Genomic DNA, 16,206 nt, shown 5'->3' on the forward strand with positions numbered 1-16,206 from the left:
GAATATAGATATGTTTTCATTTTATGTGTTTTAAATGCTGGACCTAACATGTCTCCCACTTCTCTAACTTCCATTCTCACTGTTTGTATACTGGAGGGTTCAAATTTCCACATTTTACTTGCGTGAGCTGAATTTTTGGACCGGGAACAGCATCCAAAATATTTTCTGAAATGTGAGAACAGCCTTCCATACATGACCCACGACCCATGACAGCTAAGCTCCGACATCCAGCCGTGTGAACAAGTAGAAACTTTGTCTTTTTTTGAATTATTTTTGATTGGAAGAAGACTTTTAAGATTAGCAGAGCTATTCTGCACACATCACTCGATAACATTTGAGTGATGATTTGAAAATAACAATGACAAACCTCTTCTTCTGACGCACGCACCAAACACATCAGTGTGTCCCATTAAGAGAATATAAACCCTGCGACCGTTTACATCCAGTGAAACGTCTCCCTGCTGCTGTATTTAGGGAAAGCTCCTCACTTTCATATTGTTTATAAAGATGTCAGGCTCTCATTACTCATCTTCTGACATGCAGTATCACCCAATCCAGGTTAAAAGAGGAAGCCTTTGAACTGTATAGCCTGTTGTTGTGCTGAAACGCCACTGAGATGTCAGTGCAGCTCTGGAGGGGCTGTGAAGAGCTGCAGGTGGTAGACAGCGCCGCCCCAACTCTACACAAACTTGTTGTACTCACTCCAGTTTACAACTGTTTAACATCCACTGATAGTACAAACCTCTCCACGTGCGCAAGAAGGGAATGTCTTCATACTCGGTAATACTGAACGCAGCCTGCAGTCAAACATTTTTTTCATTTATCTCGTGTTAAACGTGCTCAAAACTTGAGGTTGTTGCAGTTGCGCAAGCTCGCGATTAAGTGTAAAAGTGAAAGAGCAAGAATTTTCTATTTAGCAACCACTAGCTGATGTCACATCCTTTTAAGAGCAGCAAATAAATTCCTCCCTGAAGATCTGACCCCCTTCTGACCCGGCAGCAGTTCCTCCCAGTTTGGAGAGGAAAGAAGAGCCCGATTGACCTTTGCCCCGTGTGTGTGTGTGTGTGTGTGTGTGTGTGTGTGTGTGTGTGTGTGTGTGTGTGTGTGTGTGTGTGTGTGTGTGTGTGTGTGTATGTGAGTGGGGAGGGGTCAGCTCTCTCTCAGTTGGATCTTCTTTCCCATCAAGCTTCATCTTGTTCCCTGTGATCTCCTCCTCATGATTGGTTCCTTCCCGTTCTTTCTTCCACTCTACAGATTCTATAATGTTCACATTTGAATATTTTGCCAAAATCAGCATTGAAATATCCAGGTACCGTATGAGTGATGCTGGAGTTGACGTATTCTTGGAGAAACTTCTAAGGATCGGACGTGTACTTTACATCCTCATGGAGAGAAACTCCACTTTGAACATAATATGTGTCCTGATTTATGGAAGCCCAGCTGAAGTTTTTACACCATAAACAACAAAAAAGGAAATTCATTTATATTTATCCTGGACCGTCCTCTATTTCAAATGGGAGATTTTTATCATTTAGAAAGTAAAACGCCTGGGTGGAGTTTATAGAATGATCTAAGTGCTTTTTTAACTTTTTTTTTTTTTTTTTAACTGAATACAATTAGCCATCAATTAAAGTCGTATCTCATGCGGTGGTGACATTTCACCACCTCGCCCTTTCTTATTATGAGTGTGAGGGTTTGGAAAAACCGCTGAGAGCAGCACTAGAGCCTGTAAATGAATCCTACTATCAGTTCAGCCTCACGCAGCAGCAGCAGCAGCAGCAGCAGCAGCAGCAGAAACGTGGCTCAAGCTTTTCATTAGACGTTCTCTCGAACTGTGCGGTGGAAAAAATAATATGGCACACGCTTGACTGGTCCCAGTCAAAGACTCCAGTAGCATTAATTGGGATTGAAAGCAGAGACCTTTTAGTTTATGTCATTTTACAAAATTGCTATAAAAGGAAATAAACACAAAATCCTACTTGACTGATGTCTAACGAGTGTTTTTTTTTTCTTTTATTCGAGCTAAAGTATTAAAAATGTATGTAACTTGAGCCAATTTGGAAAGGGGAAAAGCTTTTATGCTCGGCTTTGAATTAACTCTGACATAATTTTTAATCATAAAGACGTTTTTTGTTTTTTGTTGTTTTTTTGGGGGGGGTTTTGTTGTTGTTTATTTTTTAAACCAGGATAGAGCCAGGCACCATTCTTAATTCAAAGAGATTGTATTACATTGTGGATCAGGCAATAAACAAGCACCCTCAGTGCTGTGAGTTTTATAGGCTATAAAATTTAATTAGAGAGCCAAGAAAAGTCATAGCTTTTGCCCTGGGACTCTTAGCAGGCAAATCTCACTGCAAATTTTCCTTTTCTGGCTTTAAATATGCAGAAGTAATGAATCTCCCGGTGCGATCAAGGCTCCTCATCAGGTTGAGAAATGCTCGTGTACGTATAGAGAAATTTGAATATTTATTTTGGAGTCTTTCTTCTTTCTATTTACGTCAGCTTTGCGTATAGGATTTAGATTTTTCTTCTTGTAATTTAAAAACGCCTTTTAAATTCAGGAACTTGTATAAATTGTGAAATAAGACAATCCAGTTGCTTCAAATAAACGTAATTTTTTATTTCGATAAAAAATACTCTGCTCAGTTGAAATGGAAATTTCTATAAAAAAATAAAACCGCCTCTCGCAGCCTATACATTCCATACAGGCTGGATAGTAGCTTTTTGTTTAACTTACCTTATTTTTGTGAATTATCATTAATCCCCCACCACGCTAAAACTGAGTACAATGAATAATTCAAAATAAAAGCCTGTTGAATTATTTCAGTAGCTCAAGTTCTGCAGGTCGATGGTTGTGAGTGTTTCTGAGAAAAGGTCAAACGTTTCGGCTGACAGAGGAAGGGGACTTTGTGTTGAATTTGGCAAAGTTGGTGAGAAAGAAGATGAGAAAACTTGGAAATCCTGCAAAGAGACGTCCAGGCCGGGGGAACCATCATTGTCCGGGCCTATTGTTGACACGCACATAGGAACAGTGGGTGTCGGCTCTGTAAAATGTTTCAGATTTTTCTCATTGCTGCTCAAAGGCGTAACAGTCGAGCTTTGGTTGTCGTCATTGTGCCCGTTGTGACACTGATGTGAAGTCAAGGTATTTTGGTGGAAATAGTTCTCCCTCTCCAGGAGCGTCCCGGCCGCGCTGCTATCAGCCGCCTGCATCAGCTCGTCCTCCGGCCTGTCGCTGTCCAGACACGCATATTTCCCCTCAGTGTCCCGGTTCTCCTTGCAGTGTGTCTGCCTCTTATGCTTCATCCTCCTGTTCTGAAACCACACTTTCACCTGCTTCTCTGTTAAATCCAACAGGGCGGCTATCTCCACTCGCCTCGGTCTGCACAGATACTTGTTAAAATGAAACTCCTTCTCCAGCTCCAAAAGTTGGGTGTTAGTGTACGCAGTCCTCAACCTCCGGGATGCCGCTCCACCGCCAACACCGCTCTCTATTATCTCTGGAGAACCTAAAAAAAAATTTAAAATAAATAAATAACAATCACAACAACAACAACAACAACATATACATCAAAAAATGAACAGCAACACAGTTGTATGTAGGCAAAACAGCCTCTAAGGGGGTGAAACTTGTGGCAAGCAGGCACCAGATCTGGAAGATTTATGAGCCCCAGGCAGAGTATGATGGGTCTGTGTGGACAGGACAGGATGGAGGGTGAAGATTAATGAACATGCCAGATGCTGGCCCATGTAAGAATAATCTATCACTCTCTATTACTGTCAAACATTAACACTCGTACACCGCATCACAAGTCAGTGCGTTACTTAATGAGATTAAGCAAGCTTAAATCAAAACTGGTTTAAAGGGACGCCCATGTTGCACAAGGCCGGGGATGCGGCTCCTTGCAGAGGGGACTCCTCAGACAATAAGGAGCCTTTACATGGAGGTTATTAATCATCATGTCTTGCCTTGGGGGGAGAAGTAGACTGGTGAAGAGTCAGTCGAAGCAGAGGCAGCAGAGGCAGCAATCTGATTTTTCTTGATGCTTTTCTTCTCCTTCATCCACGGGTACTCCGGGGGTAGGGACGCAGCCTGTAGCGGGCTGCTGCAGCCTGTCAGAGACTGCTTGCTGCGGCTTTGGCGTGGGTGGCTGCCCGGGTTCAGGCCGGGGATGGTCTGCTCAAAAGGAGGAGGAATCAGTGTCGACCGTGAAAGCGTCGGACTCTTGATTGATGAACTTTGAAATGCATCACCGACAGGGTTAGTGAGAGATGTCAGGCACTCGGCGAGCGACGGCTGGCTGTTGATAAAACCGCTTTCTCGCCCAAATTCGTAATTCATCTCCTCCCTCTTGTCTTAAAAACTCGCTGATTTCTAATTCAGAGGGGAGAGAAATAGAAAAATAATAAGCAGTTTATTTTCATAGGCTACTAAACTGGATATAGTCGTTTGGAGACCTCTAATCCATGAACTATTGCTTTCATGAGGACATGGTTGGAATTAGACCGTGCTGCTTGTCACATGATTACATCTACCCAATGACAATTTGGCGTTTTTATCAAAAGAGGCCACTGTCCCCTGTGATTGATCGAGAAAGTCGGAGGGGTAACGCCTCATTCCGGGGGTTGGGGTTGCTTTATTTACACATTTTCGACTCAGTTACTTCACCGAAGCCGTCGCCTTCTGACGCGCGTTCACGCAGACACTTCCTTGGAGCGTGAGTGCGCGTGTGTATGTGTTTGTATGTGCGTGTATGTATGCGCGTTGGTGTGCTGTAACGTGCGTTTATTTCAAACATGGCACCTCACAAATCATTTCAGCAGCTACATTTGTGTCTCGTAAGGCAACCACGCCTGCAGTCGTTATCAGCGGTGAGGCGTTAATGCAGGGACTTTTCTTGAAGGCTTTCTTGAAGAGGGAAAAGCTGCGCCAGACATCCCACAAGCCCCCCCCCCCCCCCCCCCCCACACACACACACACACACACACACCAGGGCAGAGCCAGGGAAAATCTGTTTTATATATTTCAATGGAACGATGGGTCCATTCATCAGATTTTTACCACAATTTGGTTTCTATCTTCATATTATAAAAGGAAATACATCAATATAAATCAATTTGCGTCCATGAAAGAAATAAGGGGCGTTATTTATCAGGCATTTGCCATCATTTTACAGTTTATAGCTCCCATTTCATTTATTTCACCTATTGGGATAATGTGTACCCAAGACACCCTCTCTGCTATGTTATTGGTTATAGCATAGCAGAGAGTATAAATGATTTGCCGCCGCAGTGTGAAGCAGAGGAAAGGTGGGGACGTGACGGCTGTTTATTGCTGGGCTCTAAACAAAGAGCCCCGGTAGTCTGTGTGTGATCAATCTTTCTCGCCCAAAGGTCTGACAGCTCCCTGCCCTAAGAACACATTTAAACCTCCTAACACTTCCTTAGATCATATATGGCCGGGAAGAGGACAAGCACTCTCGAGCTATAAGCTCAGAAGAGGGTTTTTTTCGATGTGGAAATCTTTCTTGGATGAAGCGCACGGCCATTACGCACGCCTTTTCCCCCCTTCTTCCCCTGCTTGATGATAAAGCAGAAACACATAAAGACGAATATCTGTTGGCTAAAAAAGGACTATCCTGTCACAGAAAGAAAAAAAGAAGCGACGGATGGAATCGGTCAGTCGTAGGGAAACGAACGGAGCTGGTGTAGTATTGTTTGTTGAGGTGAGTGGGTGTTGGCATTCAGCAGAAATCCCATTCACTGCCATTTACATTTTCTCTCTGTCAGACAGCCTGTGGACAGTTCTCACGGTAGCCTGGTAGGTTTGTCAAATATATATAAAACACAATTAAATGTCCCTGTTTAACGCATGTGACTGTGTTTTTCATTCAGGATGTTCAATTTTAGTCAGATATGGTGATTAGATAACATTAATGTAGCCTACAGTCATCGAAAATACCATCCCGAGAGGTTCCGGTTATGTTATCGTTTGTTCTCTAATTTGACGGAATTGTTTCAAGGTGAAACGTTTAACCTTTATCGATATTTCTCGACAAAATCATTTTTGAATAATCACGCGCATTCGATTTGAATCTGAACTTGCAAATATGACCAGAAGCTGGAGAAACCCGCCTCAATATCTGACCTAAACACTTGAAGGTGATACTTGAGCATCTGACAATGAAAGAAGTAATACATGTATTTTCTTTTCTTCTTTTTTGTTTGTTTGTTTGTTTGCCTGGGAGCCTCATGAATATTAAAACAAGTGTTTTGGCGAAGTGTCCGGATGAGCTGAGGCCAGGAGCGACGCGGTTCCCGTCTGTTCACGAACAACACGAGACATTTGGGAAGCAAGAAGGCCAAACTGACACCGGCCAGTCGTTAGAAGACGCGTCGTGTGTGTGTGTGTGTGTGTGTGTGTGTGTGTGTGTGTGTGTGTGTGTGTGTGTGTGTGTGTGTGTGTGTGTGTGTGTGTGTTCTGCCAGTTATCGTTTTGTGAAATGGCTGTCGTGTCTGGCGAGTGTGTTACAACAGTTTACTGAGAAATAAACAACTGAAGCGCAGCCGCGTGTGTGTGAGTCTCTCTTCAGTGCCACTGGAATGTTATTCTACCGCTTTTTTCGGTTTATTACTGCTTGGTTTCCCGTTGTTCCAACCGAGCTGCGATTTATTTATTTATGTAGAGTTTATTCCTTGTTATTTCAATGCATATCATATGTCACAGAAGGAAAAGTGATAGTGTGTGTGTGTGTGTGTGTGTGTGTGTGTGTGTGTGTGTGTGTGTTACATTGGAGTTTTTTGAGCTCATGTCCTCACTAGGATAGATGTACAAACGCGTCTGTCAGGGGAAACAAAGCGGCGTTCATGACGATTTTTCCTCACCACGGTTTTATTTATTGAGCCCTCTGGATTCATGAGAATATTTGATAGATAATTCAGGAGCATTATGGCCACAAATCATTCAGTGACTCTGGGCTGAAGAAGGCCAGTGGCTCAGTCCAATCTGACTGAAACCATCACAATATGGCTGAATATATCAGGGTACACGTCAACAACCTACTCAGTATTTCTTTATCATATGTTTTTCTTGTTTTTTCTTGTTTTAAGAGATACATAATACTGTATATCTATGCTGATATCTAACACCTGATTTGACCAATAGTCGACATTTACAGACTATGAAGCATCCTGTATATAAAAGAAGAAACAATTTTATATGACATTCGTATTTTGTACATGATGAAAAACACATAAATCCTATATTTAGCACTTTGATTTCACATCTGATGGCCAGACTTATATCGGACAGCTTCTCCCCATCTGATTGATTCCTTAAAAAATGCCGATACCTGAGGATACCACTGGCACACTGATGTTATCATGCAGAGGTTTCTTCTTGTGAAATCTGATGAAGAAAGCTACGAGGTGACTTCTGCTCCACCTGGCTAAGTCTTCACTAAGGTTCTGGAATTATCAAAGCATCCAAACTGGATGAAAACAAACAAACAAACAAACATCCACGTACTTAAATCCAAGCAATGCTTTTACTCCGGTGACTTAAGGAAAGGTGAGCAAGTTTCTCCCATTCTGAACAAGGAGATATCAAACTTAGCGTATCACACATGACGTTAAAGATAGTAAAAACAAGAATAAAAAAAACTTGAATCTGGCTCAGAGTGTGAAGGTTCTTCCTGGGCTGACGCTCCCCACCCCCACCCCCACTACCACCACCATTACCACCGCCAGGCCTCCCAAATAGCAGCCACACAGCTTAGTTTTGTCTAATCCAGCTAACAGACACACAAACAGCCTGATCATAATTCAGTTTGATGTGTTATGGCTGCACGATCAAACAATCTGTACTATTTGAGATACGGCAGCTGATTCTTTCAGGACACGGTTGAGTGCTGCTGTACTAATTTGCCACGGAGGAGATTTTAAATACATGTTTCTACGTGAAGGTGTTTCCTGGTGTTATCGATTCAAAGGAGGACTGAAAAATATACAAGCAAACAAGTAAACACAACACGTTACTGCATGTTGCGTCTGATAGAACGTTCATAAAGACAAAAGAATTCCAAACTCATTAAATATTCTTATGCCCAAAATTGTTTTTATGAACTCTTCAAATTTGTAGCCCTCAGTTCAGTCTTACAGGGAGAAAGCAAAACCTGATGGTTATTTCTGACTCAGTATCTGCAGTGGTGAAGCCATGCAGAATTCCTCTCTGCAAGTGTGGGTGATTACCAATTACAAAGGTAACTAGTTACAAGACCACCACATCATCTGAGGTGTTACTGGGGCCGTTTTTCAAGATGGCCTGCAAACGTCTTATGACTCAAATATCAGTATTTAGGATACAATGGGGGGTGGACTTGTATGTGCTCATGACTTTTCTCGTCTGAACTTCCAGAGTTCAGTCGAAGGCTCTCTCAGGTTGCTGTCATGAGGTTTGATGAATAGGGGTCAAGAAAGGTCACCACAAACAACATCTGAGCAACTTTCTGTTTTACCGCTTTTCTCCTCAGATGATCGGGAGCACAGAAGACACCCGACCTGACGCTCAGTGCTGGGAGCCAAGCAGAAGAGACAGCAAAGGGTGGACATGGTGTTAAAATCCCCAAAAAGGAAAAAAATAGAGGAAGAGTGATAAAGCTAGATGTGGATTACCTTTTAGGGTGAAGGTGGGGAGGAGAGGGTGAGGAGCTGAGGTGGAGGGGGGTTGGGGGGAGCAGGAGGAGGCATGAGGGAAGGTTTTGGTAGTTCCTCACACATTTTAGGACCCCAAGTTCATCGCTTGGTTGGATCAAGGTCCAGCCTGTGAGTGCTCATGTATTTGCCTTGATATAATTCAGAAGAAACCACATTGTAACTGAAGCTTTGCTTTTTTTTCAATTTTCAAATACACAACAGTCGTTTGATAAATATATTTATGCTTTTTTTTGTTCAGAAATACAATGTTATATAAAACAGCGGTTCAACGAGATAATGATGTTTTGTTTCAGTATTTGATATTTCTCCAGAAAACATAACGAAAACAAAAGTTACTATTCGTGTGGAGTTTCACGCCAAAAAATCCTGGTGTGCCATGAACGCATCACCTTGTTTAGCCAGTTTTTCCTCTGCTGAGCCGCTGCTGCCACCTGCTGGCAGTTGGAGCACAGTAGCACTCAGCCCAGCTAAAGGCTCCAACACCGTCACTAACAGCAGCACGGAATGTTCCTTTAATTCAAACATTTCCTTCTTCTTCTTCTTCTTTTAATTGAAAAATATATTTCGCTCTCTTAATTGTTCTATTGTCCAGCTGATCACCAAATAAAGCGATAAATGTTGACGTGTCAAACTGCAGCTTGATGTGTGCGAAAAGAATGTGTGCGTGTGTGTGTGTGTGTGCGTGTGTGTTCGCGCGCGCGCGAATGTGGTAGAAGTGTGTGAAGTCTAAAAGCTGAGACAGGATAAAACCGGAAGTCTCTTCGTCGAGACGGTCTAATTGTTAGAAGACGGTTGTAAAGTAATTAAAAGCTCTAAAACAGAGCCTTCTGCCGTGTGTGTGCGTGTGTGTGTGTGTGTGTGTGTGTGTGTGTGTGTGTGTGTGTGTGTGTGTGTGTGTGTGTGTGAGTGTGTGTGTGAGTGTGTGTGTGAGTGTGTGTGCTCTCTGAGGCCTATCTTACAGCAATATTCCATATTTGACGGTTGGCTCGGGCCTCATTAGAAATGCTGCTTTACTGCCCTCGACATGCTTTGCTGTTTTCGCACCTTATAAACAGTCGAGGCTGTGATTGTGGTTTACTGCCGAGGGCCATCTCGAATGGTTTGTGAGGCGTTCAAAGGCCGACATTGTCCTACTAGATAATAATCAGGTAGTGATTAGGAAAATAACTGAAATAACCTTAAAAGAAGTGAAAATGGTTGAATGTAATTACGTTTTTTCACGAGTTTCAGTCGCACTGCTGCGTGACGTCGTATTTTAATTCATCAAATTGTTGCGTGTCCTTGAGAAGTCGATATTTTTCATTGATGGGAAAGCTTTCCTATTCATTCAAGTATAATTCTACAAATAGTAGGTATATATTTTTTTATCTTTTCTGCAATATTTGATTTTTTTTTACAACTTCTTCCAATTCCAGAGTGTTACCAATAACTTCTGATGTTTCCATACAATCTTCCCTGATTTATACAGTAAAACGTTAATGTGATATTACGCTGCGCAAAGGTCTCACTAAAAGGACAAAGCGCAGGACACGAGGCTTTTGTGGGTTATTTTGGTTGTTTGTGCCATAAAACGCAACGGTTGTAAACCAGTAGGTCTAATAAAAGTCTCCTTTTTCTTTTTTTTTCCACCAAAGCAAAGTAAAAGTGTTTTTTTTTTAAATTCCTGTCATAGAAGCAGATTTCGTGTCGAATTAATTCTAGTGACGTGAAAATCACACACACAGTCGTGAAAATATTTGAAAGCGTGTACAATTAGAAATAAATTCCTTTTTTTTGGGGATAAACAAAGCAACCTAAGGGTCCATTTTAATAACTGTGTGGTACATGTTTTCTTAAGATATGAGTCCGCTAATTAAGATTTTACAAAAATAAATGAGAAGACATTAAACGTTTTCTTACGTGCTTGTGCAAACTATTCTTTATTTTTGATTAAACAAACGACGACATGTTCTAAATGTGCATCCCGTTTTCACAAATGAATCCATCCAAACCTGCTTTTTGTTAAAAAAAAAAGAAAGAATAACAACATCTAAATTACAGAAACAATAACTTAAACATTGCAAGTAGGTAGCTGAAAGACATTCAGGTAGTCAACATGCAGAGAACAAATGGCCTACAGGAGCCTACAATCTCTGTGCGCCAAATACAACACGTCTACACTGTGACACTTGGTCCGCTCACAAACATGAAGCTCTGGCTATCATAGAAAACACATCCAGCAGAGTTTTGACAACACAAACTATACAATAACATGTGTAACAGGTCGGGACTAATAAGGAGAGAACCACTCGAATCCACCTAATAGCGGTTAACTGTCTCTTCGCCGGTCTTTGTTGTCTTTCTTCATCTTCATCCTGCGGTTCTGAAACCAGATTTTCACCTGTCTCTCGGTCAAATTCAGCAGCCTGGCTACTTCATATCTACGATCCCGGGGGAGATACATGTTATACAGAAACTCCTTTTCCAGTTCGAGGATTTGGTGCTTTGTGTACGGGCAACGCTTTTTTCTGGTGGGTTTTGCGTGAAGCCAGTTGGATGACGGGTTATCTGGAGACATGGGGTCAAAAAAAAAAAAAAATCAGACAAGAGAGTTAATGCCCCCCCCAAAATAAGATTAAAATATCCTCATAGTTTCATGCCACCTCAGCCAACATTTTTATTTGAGATATGAACAAATATTTTATTCCAACTAAATGCTTCCCTGATCCAAATAAATGCGAAATGCAGCCAAACTTTTTCCCCATTAAATCTCAGTTTCTTTTCAGTACAATCTGTGTTTTCTTTACGGCTTCTCTTGACTAATTCAGGACTGGGACGTCAAACATAATTCAATTAAATCCTAAAAACAATTAATACAATACTTGTTTAGCCAATTCGGTCAAATAAAGCCAGAGAATGAAGGTCACAGAATGAAAAGAACGCATTCCTTACTTCCATCTATCTCCCTCCTCTCCTCGGCTGAGTGACTCTCGTCAGTAGCTTTAGACGTGGATGTGGTTTCGCAGGGAATCTCTGCAATGGTCGCTCCGTTTTCAGTGTCAGACAAAAGAGGTGTGTGCGTCTCCAAAGTTGTACATTCACCACTCCCAATCAGAGGCTCGGGTTTGATCTCATAATGCATGGCTGTCGATGGTAATCCCGTCAAACACAGGGACGCAGAGACCGGATCCAGAGCCCACGAACGCGTAAACATGCCATCGCTTTCCCCGCTTGTGTAATGCTGATGTATATAGGTCGGGGCGGCTGTGTTTGGAGGGTGGGTCGAGATGGGACCCCAAGATCCACCAAAAATAGACGATTTCGCCTGCAAAGGGCAAGACTCTTGTCCGCCATATTCGGTGAGCATCGCCTGCTCCACCCCTGCAGCTGATGTGTACCTCGGTGCCATATCTTCCTGCTCGGGAAGAACACGCGAGTCAGCGTAATAACTGGTCCCCAACGTCGACATAGCGGATTGCAGATGCAACAAATAAAAAAAAAAAAACAAACAAAAAAACCCGACGAGCTACAGTCCCGAAATGTTAAGAAAAACCCGATTCATTGCGTGATATTGTGCTGCTTTCCTGCGCCAGCTAGAAGCTCACTGCGTCCAGTAAGTTGAACATTGTCCAGGACTGGATAGGGCGCCCCAAACACGTGACCGTGGGACAGAACAATAAATAATAAATCAGCCTGCTGCTCCACTAAATGGCCACCATTTTCACCACCATATTTTAATAGCAAATTCCCGCGCCTTTATTGGGAAATGTTTCGTTTTATAAGCAATAAATGTTTTGATATTTGTCCAGAGATCTGGAGCTATTGAATCAAAGATTGTTGTGATTGGGAGGGGGTGGGTGGGCAACTGAGGTAAGATCCTCCTTCCGCTCCCATTTACCAGCCAGCACATTCCATTTAATAAATTAATAAATATACACAAACACAAATCCGATTTATTTTACGAGAGAAAAGCTAAGCATGTTTTAACCGCGCAGTACTGTAAACGTTTCGCTCTGGGCGAGATTATTCTGATTCTTGTCGGTAAAAATAAGGAAAAAAGTTTTGTTTTTTTTTGTTATTTAGAAAAAAAATAAACGAAGCAAATGTAGGTTGAAAGTATATTTTTAGTTTGAAAATATATAGTTCTGCTGTGTGCGGGACCGTAGTTCTCCTCTGAAGCCAATCTAAAACGGAAAGTGGGGTGAGGTTATTTGGTGCTATATAACAGTCCTTTTATCACAGGCAATTGGGTTGTTTTTCTTCAGGTTACAACCTGGCTGTCTAAGCTAAATATCACCAATAAAGCTCAGCCTTTGTGTCCTTTCTCTGGCGCAAGCAGACGCATCCGGCATTTCCTACGGAGAGGCAACTGGCAGACTGTAATGATCATAACCGAGGCCTTGTCTGTCCTTCCCTCCTTTCATTTAGCAGCCTTAAGGCTTCCACATTTCCCAGCCTGGATCCGATTTCCTGCTGTCTACATCCCATACAGTCGCTTAAAAAACTCCTATTTAATTATAGAAAAAGGAGAAAATATATCTCAATGAAATTAGCGACCAGATATTAATATGATGTAGCCTGATATCAATCTAATTTTAAAGTGGAGAGAAAGAGAGAGGGAGGGAGGGGGGACATTAAAATGGCGTTTTTACGCACAATATTAAACATGCGGTTTTTTTGTTGTTGTTGTTGGAATAATTCAGACGGATTAAAGACAGTCTGGAGCAGATTGTGCAGATTGCTTTTTTTAATAATTACTATGAATCAGTATTTAAAGATTCACTTTTCACGATGCGACGAGTTTTTACTGAGGTAATCAAGGCAGTTTCCTGTTGTGGGAGAAATAATGAAGCCCAACAACATGAGACTACCTAAACCACTCAACAGCCCGCTCTCCTCTTGAAGATCTGCTGTAACATGTCTTTTTGTGATTGGGGGGTGTGGATATAGAGCAGGTCTGCCTGTAATCATTTCAGAAAGAAACTTTGCCAAACCACAGTAAACAACAGACAGTTTAATTCATGATCTGACTAAAAACGCAAAGCAAAGAGAAGGTTTATTTTACGCTGCGTAGCGCGTTTGTCACATTTTTTTTTTTTTTTTTTTGTGGTCCAAATAATCCAAATGCGTCATAGCATTTTCTTCCCTTTCCACTTTGTTTAGGACATATTTATTCTTATTTAATCACATTCTTTTAATTAATAAAGTATTTTTTCACCGCTGCTTCCATCGTTGTGTGGTTTCTACATTTATGTCTGATGTCAGGAAGCATCCAAGTGTGCACAGCCGCCAGACATCTATTATAGGCCTGCAGTAAAACTGCGAAGAACATCACCCTCTACAACTGTAATAATATTTACTGTGCAAAATGCTGACCCAGTCCAAAATACAAAGGCATTAGCAGCATGCACTGTACCTGTGCCAGCTTTGCCCCGAGATTTATACAGCGCGTAGTTTCTGAATGAAGTCAGAGGTGTGCAGTTGCAGGGATGGCTTTATTAATTTGACCAGCAAAGTGTGCAAATATTCATTAAATCTCTTGGGCCCTTAAGCCGTCACATAAAGGCCTACATGTAACTGTAACACAAGTACCCCAAGGGTTAGTCCAGCATGCAAATTCCAATGGTTCACTCAGGTTGAATATACAATATGTACAAGCCTGAAGCTCTGAAACATTGTGGTCACATTCTGAACACTTAAAACACAATGGATTACAAATGTAGCCATTTATAAATACATATCCACGACAAATAAAAACAGAAAATAACATTTTTTCGAAAGTACAACAATCAATAAGTTAGCAGTAGGGTCCTGTCTTCCATGGACATTCTCACAGTTGGGTGGGGGCTCTGCTCAGGCGCCCTTTGCCATGGATGGAAGAGGGCTGCAAAGACCCAAACAATCTCACGAGAAACTGAAGTTGCCGGAGAGCTCTCGGATCCGGTTCTCTCGGCTCATTTTTTTCAGTTTCATCCTCCTGTTTTGGAACCAGATTTTAACTTGCCTGTCAGTGAGGTGAACACTGCGGCTGATCTCCAGACGACGCTCTCTTGTCAAGTACATGTTGAAGAGAAACTCCTTCTCCAGCTCCAGAGTCTGGTGCTTGGTGTAGGGACAGCGCTTCTTCCTGCCACTCTTAGCTGTCAACCAGTTAGCTGTGCTTTCCATTTTTTCTTCTCCTAAAAATGAAATAGATCCCGTATGTTAGGCAACAGGTGCGATAAAAAAACAGCAACAACCCCAGACAGAGGCATTGTTAACACCACTACGTTCAAAAACCCAGATATTTGACAGAAAATAGCGTCGTCAAAGAAATAAAAAGCTGTTTTTATTGCAGCCTACTTTAGCAGGCCTATATAATTTAGACGCACCACCCACTACACACGCAGGGATTGATTTCTGTGTTACGGCTGACTTTTACTATGATTTTACGCACAAATATTTACGAGAATAGCCCATTTAGATGCAATTAAGTATTTTTTTTTTGCCCCGTTTAGATGCAATAACAAGTGTATAGAGGAGAACAATAAAGCGTAAAACACAGTCTGCTGGTATTTTGAAATTATAAAGGCCTGCGCCACTGATGGTGGGTGAGCTGATCTCAGAACAGGACAAAAAAGATTCATTGCCATGACTGCAAATTTTCACGATATATTTTTTAAAAAAAAACACTGTTTTGCTTTATGAAAACTTCACATTATGGCCTGTAAGAATAATAAATCACTGAGGCCTGATGAGGTGCAGTAGTCGTAGTAGTTGTAGAAGTAGTAGTAGTGGTAGTAGTAGTAGTAGTAGTAGTAGTAGTAGTAGTAGCTTTAGCGCAATACAGGTCTAACCCAAGCTGTGGCGCACAATAGCTGTGATTGGTTAATGTCACGTTCCATTTGGCTGGTAAATATTCGGTAAAGGCACACCTGAGACTGCTGGGTGTTGACCTAAATGTCAATCCTGCGAATAGCGAATCAGCACTCAGATACATTCTGCAGTGGTTAGAAATCATTAAGAAGAAGAACAGAAAACTGATGCGGGCCTGTCTCTGTACTGTGAGGCGTTTTATTATTTTTTTCGTTGTTTTTTTTTTTGCAACATATTTCGACGATGAATGTCTGCTCGTCACCTTTTATGGGCTTTTCTGCACACTCCACGCTGCACGTCTCAGCGGGCTCAGGGGAGGACGAGCTCTCAGAGGAGAGGCGGCTCTCCTCCTCCCTGCTCTGGGCGCAGGGCGCAGGGACGGCAGCAGGCGCCTCCTCGTGGCTCTCCCGCAGTTCAGGCTCCGCAGAGGCTGCCGGGGGTTGAGGGAGCTGCGCGTCCAAGCGGGCAGGTCGCTGCAGAGCAAAGTGGTTCATGTTGGGCTGGACATCATGGTACAGCCTGGAGGACGTGTATGTCTGAGAGAGACGGAAGTAACCGGGAACAGGCACGGTGCTGCCGGTGACCGGGCATGATGCAGTCGAGTAGGAAATGTCATCTACTGTAGCGGCTTTAGGACATTTGTCAGATTCATAAAGG

At 42.2% G+C, this 16,206-nt stretch overlaps 3 protein-coding genes across 4 annotated transcripts in view; all 3 read right to left on the reverse strand.

The window, feature by feature from the left end:
- Positions 1–2,642: 2,642 nt before the first annotated feature.
- On the reverse strand, positions 2,643–4,443 carry hoxa2b (homeobox A2b). 2 transcript variants are annotated; one of them, XM_086217251.1, is made up of 3 exons: positions 4,259–4,443; positions 3,970–4,177; positions 2,643–3,509 (listed from the first exon to the last, which is right to left on the reverse strand). In XM_086217251.1, exons 1-3 carry the CDS (start codon positions 4,340–4,342, stop codon positions 2,824–2,826), a joined length of 978 nt encoding a protein of 325 aa, XP_086073377.1. In that variant the 5' UTR covers positions 4,343–4,443; the 3' UTR covers positions 2,643–2,823. The 2 variants fall into 2 exon arrangements, with proteins under 2 accessions (XP_086073377.1, XP_086073376.1); XM_086217250.1 differs by having other exon boundaries at positions 3,970–4,443.
- Positions 4,444–10,661: 6,218 nt separating this feature from the next.
- Positions 10,662–12,412, reverse strand: hoxa9b (homeobox A9b). Its single transcript, XM_086217252.1, has 2 exons — positions 11,647–12,412; positions 10,662–11,262 (listed from the first exon to the last, which is right to left on the reverse strand). The coding sequence occupies exons 1-2, from the start codon at positions 12,161–12,163 to the stop codon at positions 11,024–11,026; spliced, it is 756 nt and encodes a 251-aa protein (XP_086073378.1). The 5' UTR covers positions 12,164–12,412; the 3' UTR covers positions 10,662–11,023.
- A 1,854-nt stretch (positions 12,413–14,266) lies between these two features.
- hoxa10b (homeobox A10b) overlaps positions 14,267–16,206 on the reverse strand; it is a 2,326-nt gene continuing 386 nt past the window's right edge. The window contains exons 1-2 of the mRNA XM_086217253.1: positions 15,812–16,206; positions 14,267–14,873 (exon numbers count right to left, since the gene is read on the reverse strand). The exon at positions 15,812–16,206 is cut by the window's right edge and continues 386 nt beyond it. Coding sequence (XP_086073379.1) covers positions 14,599–14,873; positions 15,812–16,206 — 670 coding nt within the window. The 3' untranslated portion in view covers positions 14,267–14,598. The remainder of the gene's footprint in view (positions 14,874–15,811) is intronic.

Source organism: Aulostomus chinensis, chromosome 11 (assembly GCF_037954235.1).
Source record: "Aulostomus chinensis isolate RoL2024-O1b breed Wild chromosome 11, RoL_Achi_v1.0, whole genome shotgun sequence".
NCBI classification, from domain to species: Eukaryota; Metazoa; Chordata; class Actinopteri; order Syngnathiformes; family Aulostomidae; genus Aulostomus; species Aulostomus chinensis.

Bases quoted from the DNA above. Each gene is read 5' to 3' on its own strand.
- hoxa2b (XM_086217250.1), bottom strand. From the start codon at position 4,342: ATGAATTACGAATTTGGGCGAGAAAGCGGTTTTATCAACAGCCAGCCG. The intron at 3,510-3,969 runs GCAAGACATGAT...ATTTTTTTTTAG, and splicing joins AGTCTACTTCTCCCCCCAAG to GTTCTCCAGAGATAATAGAG.
- hoxa9b (XM_086217252.1), bottom strand. From the start codon at position 12,163: ATGTCGACGTTGGGGACCAGTTATTACGCTGACTCGCGTGTTCTTCCC. The intron at 11,263-11,646 runs GTAAGGAATGCG...CCATGTCTCCAG, and splicing joins GAGGAGGGAGATAGATGGAA to ATAACCCGTCATCCAACTGG.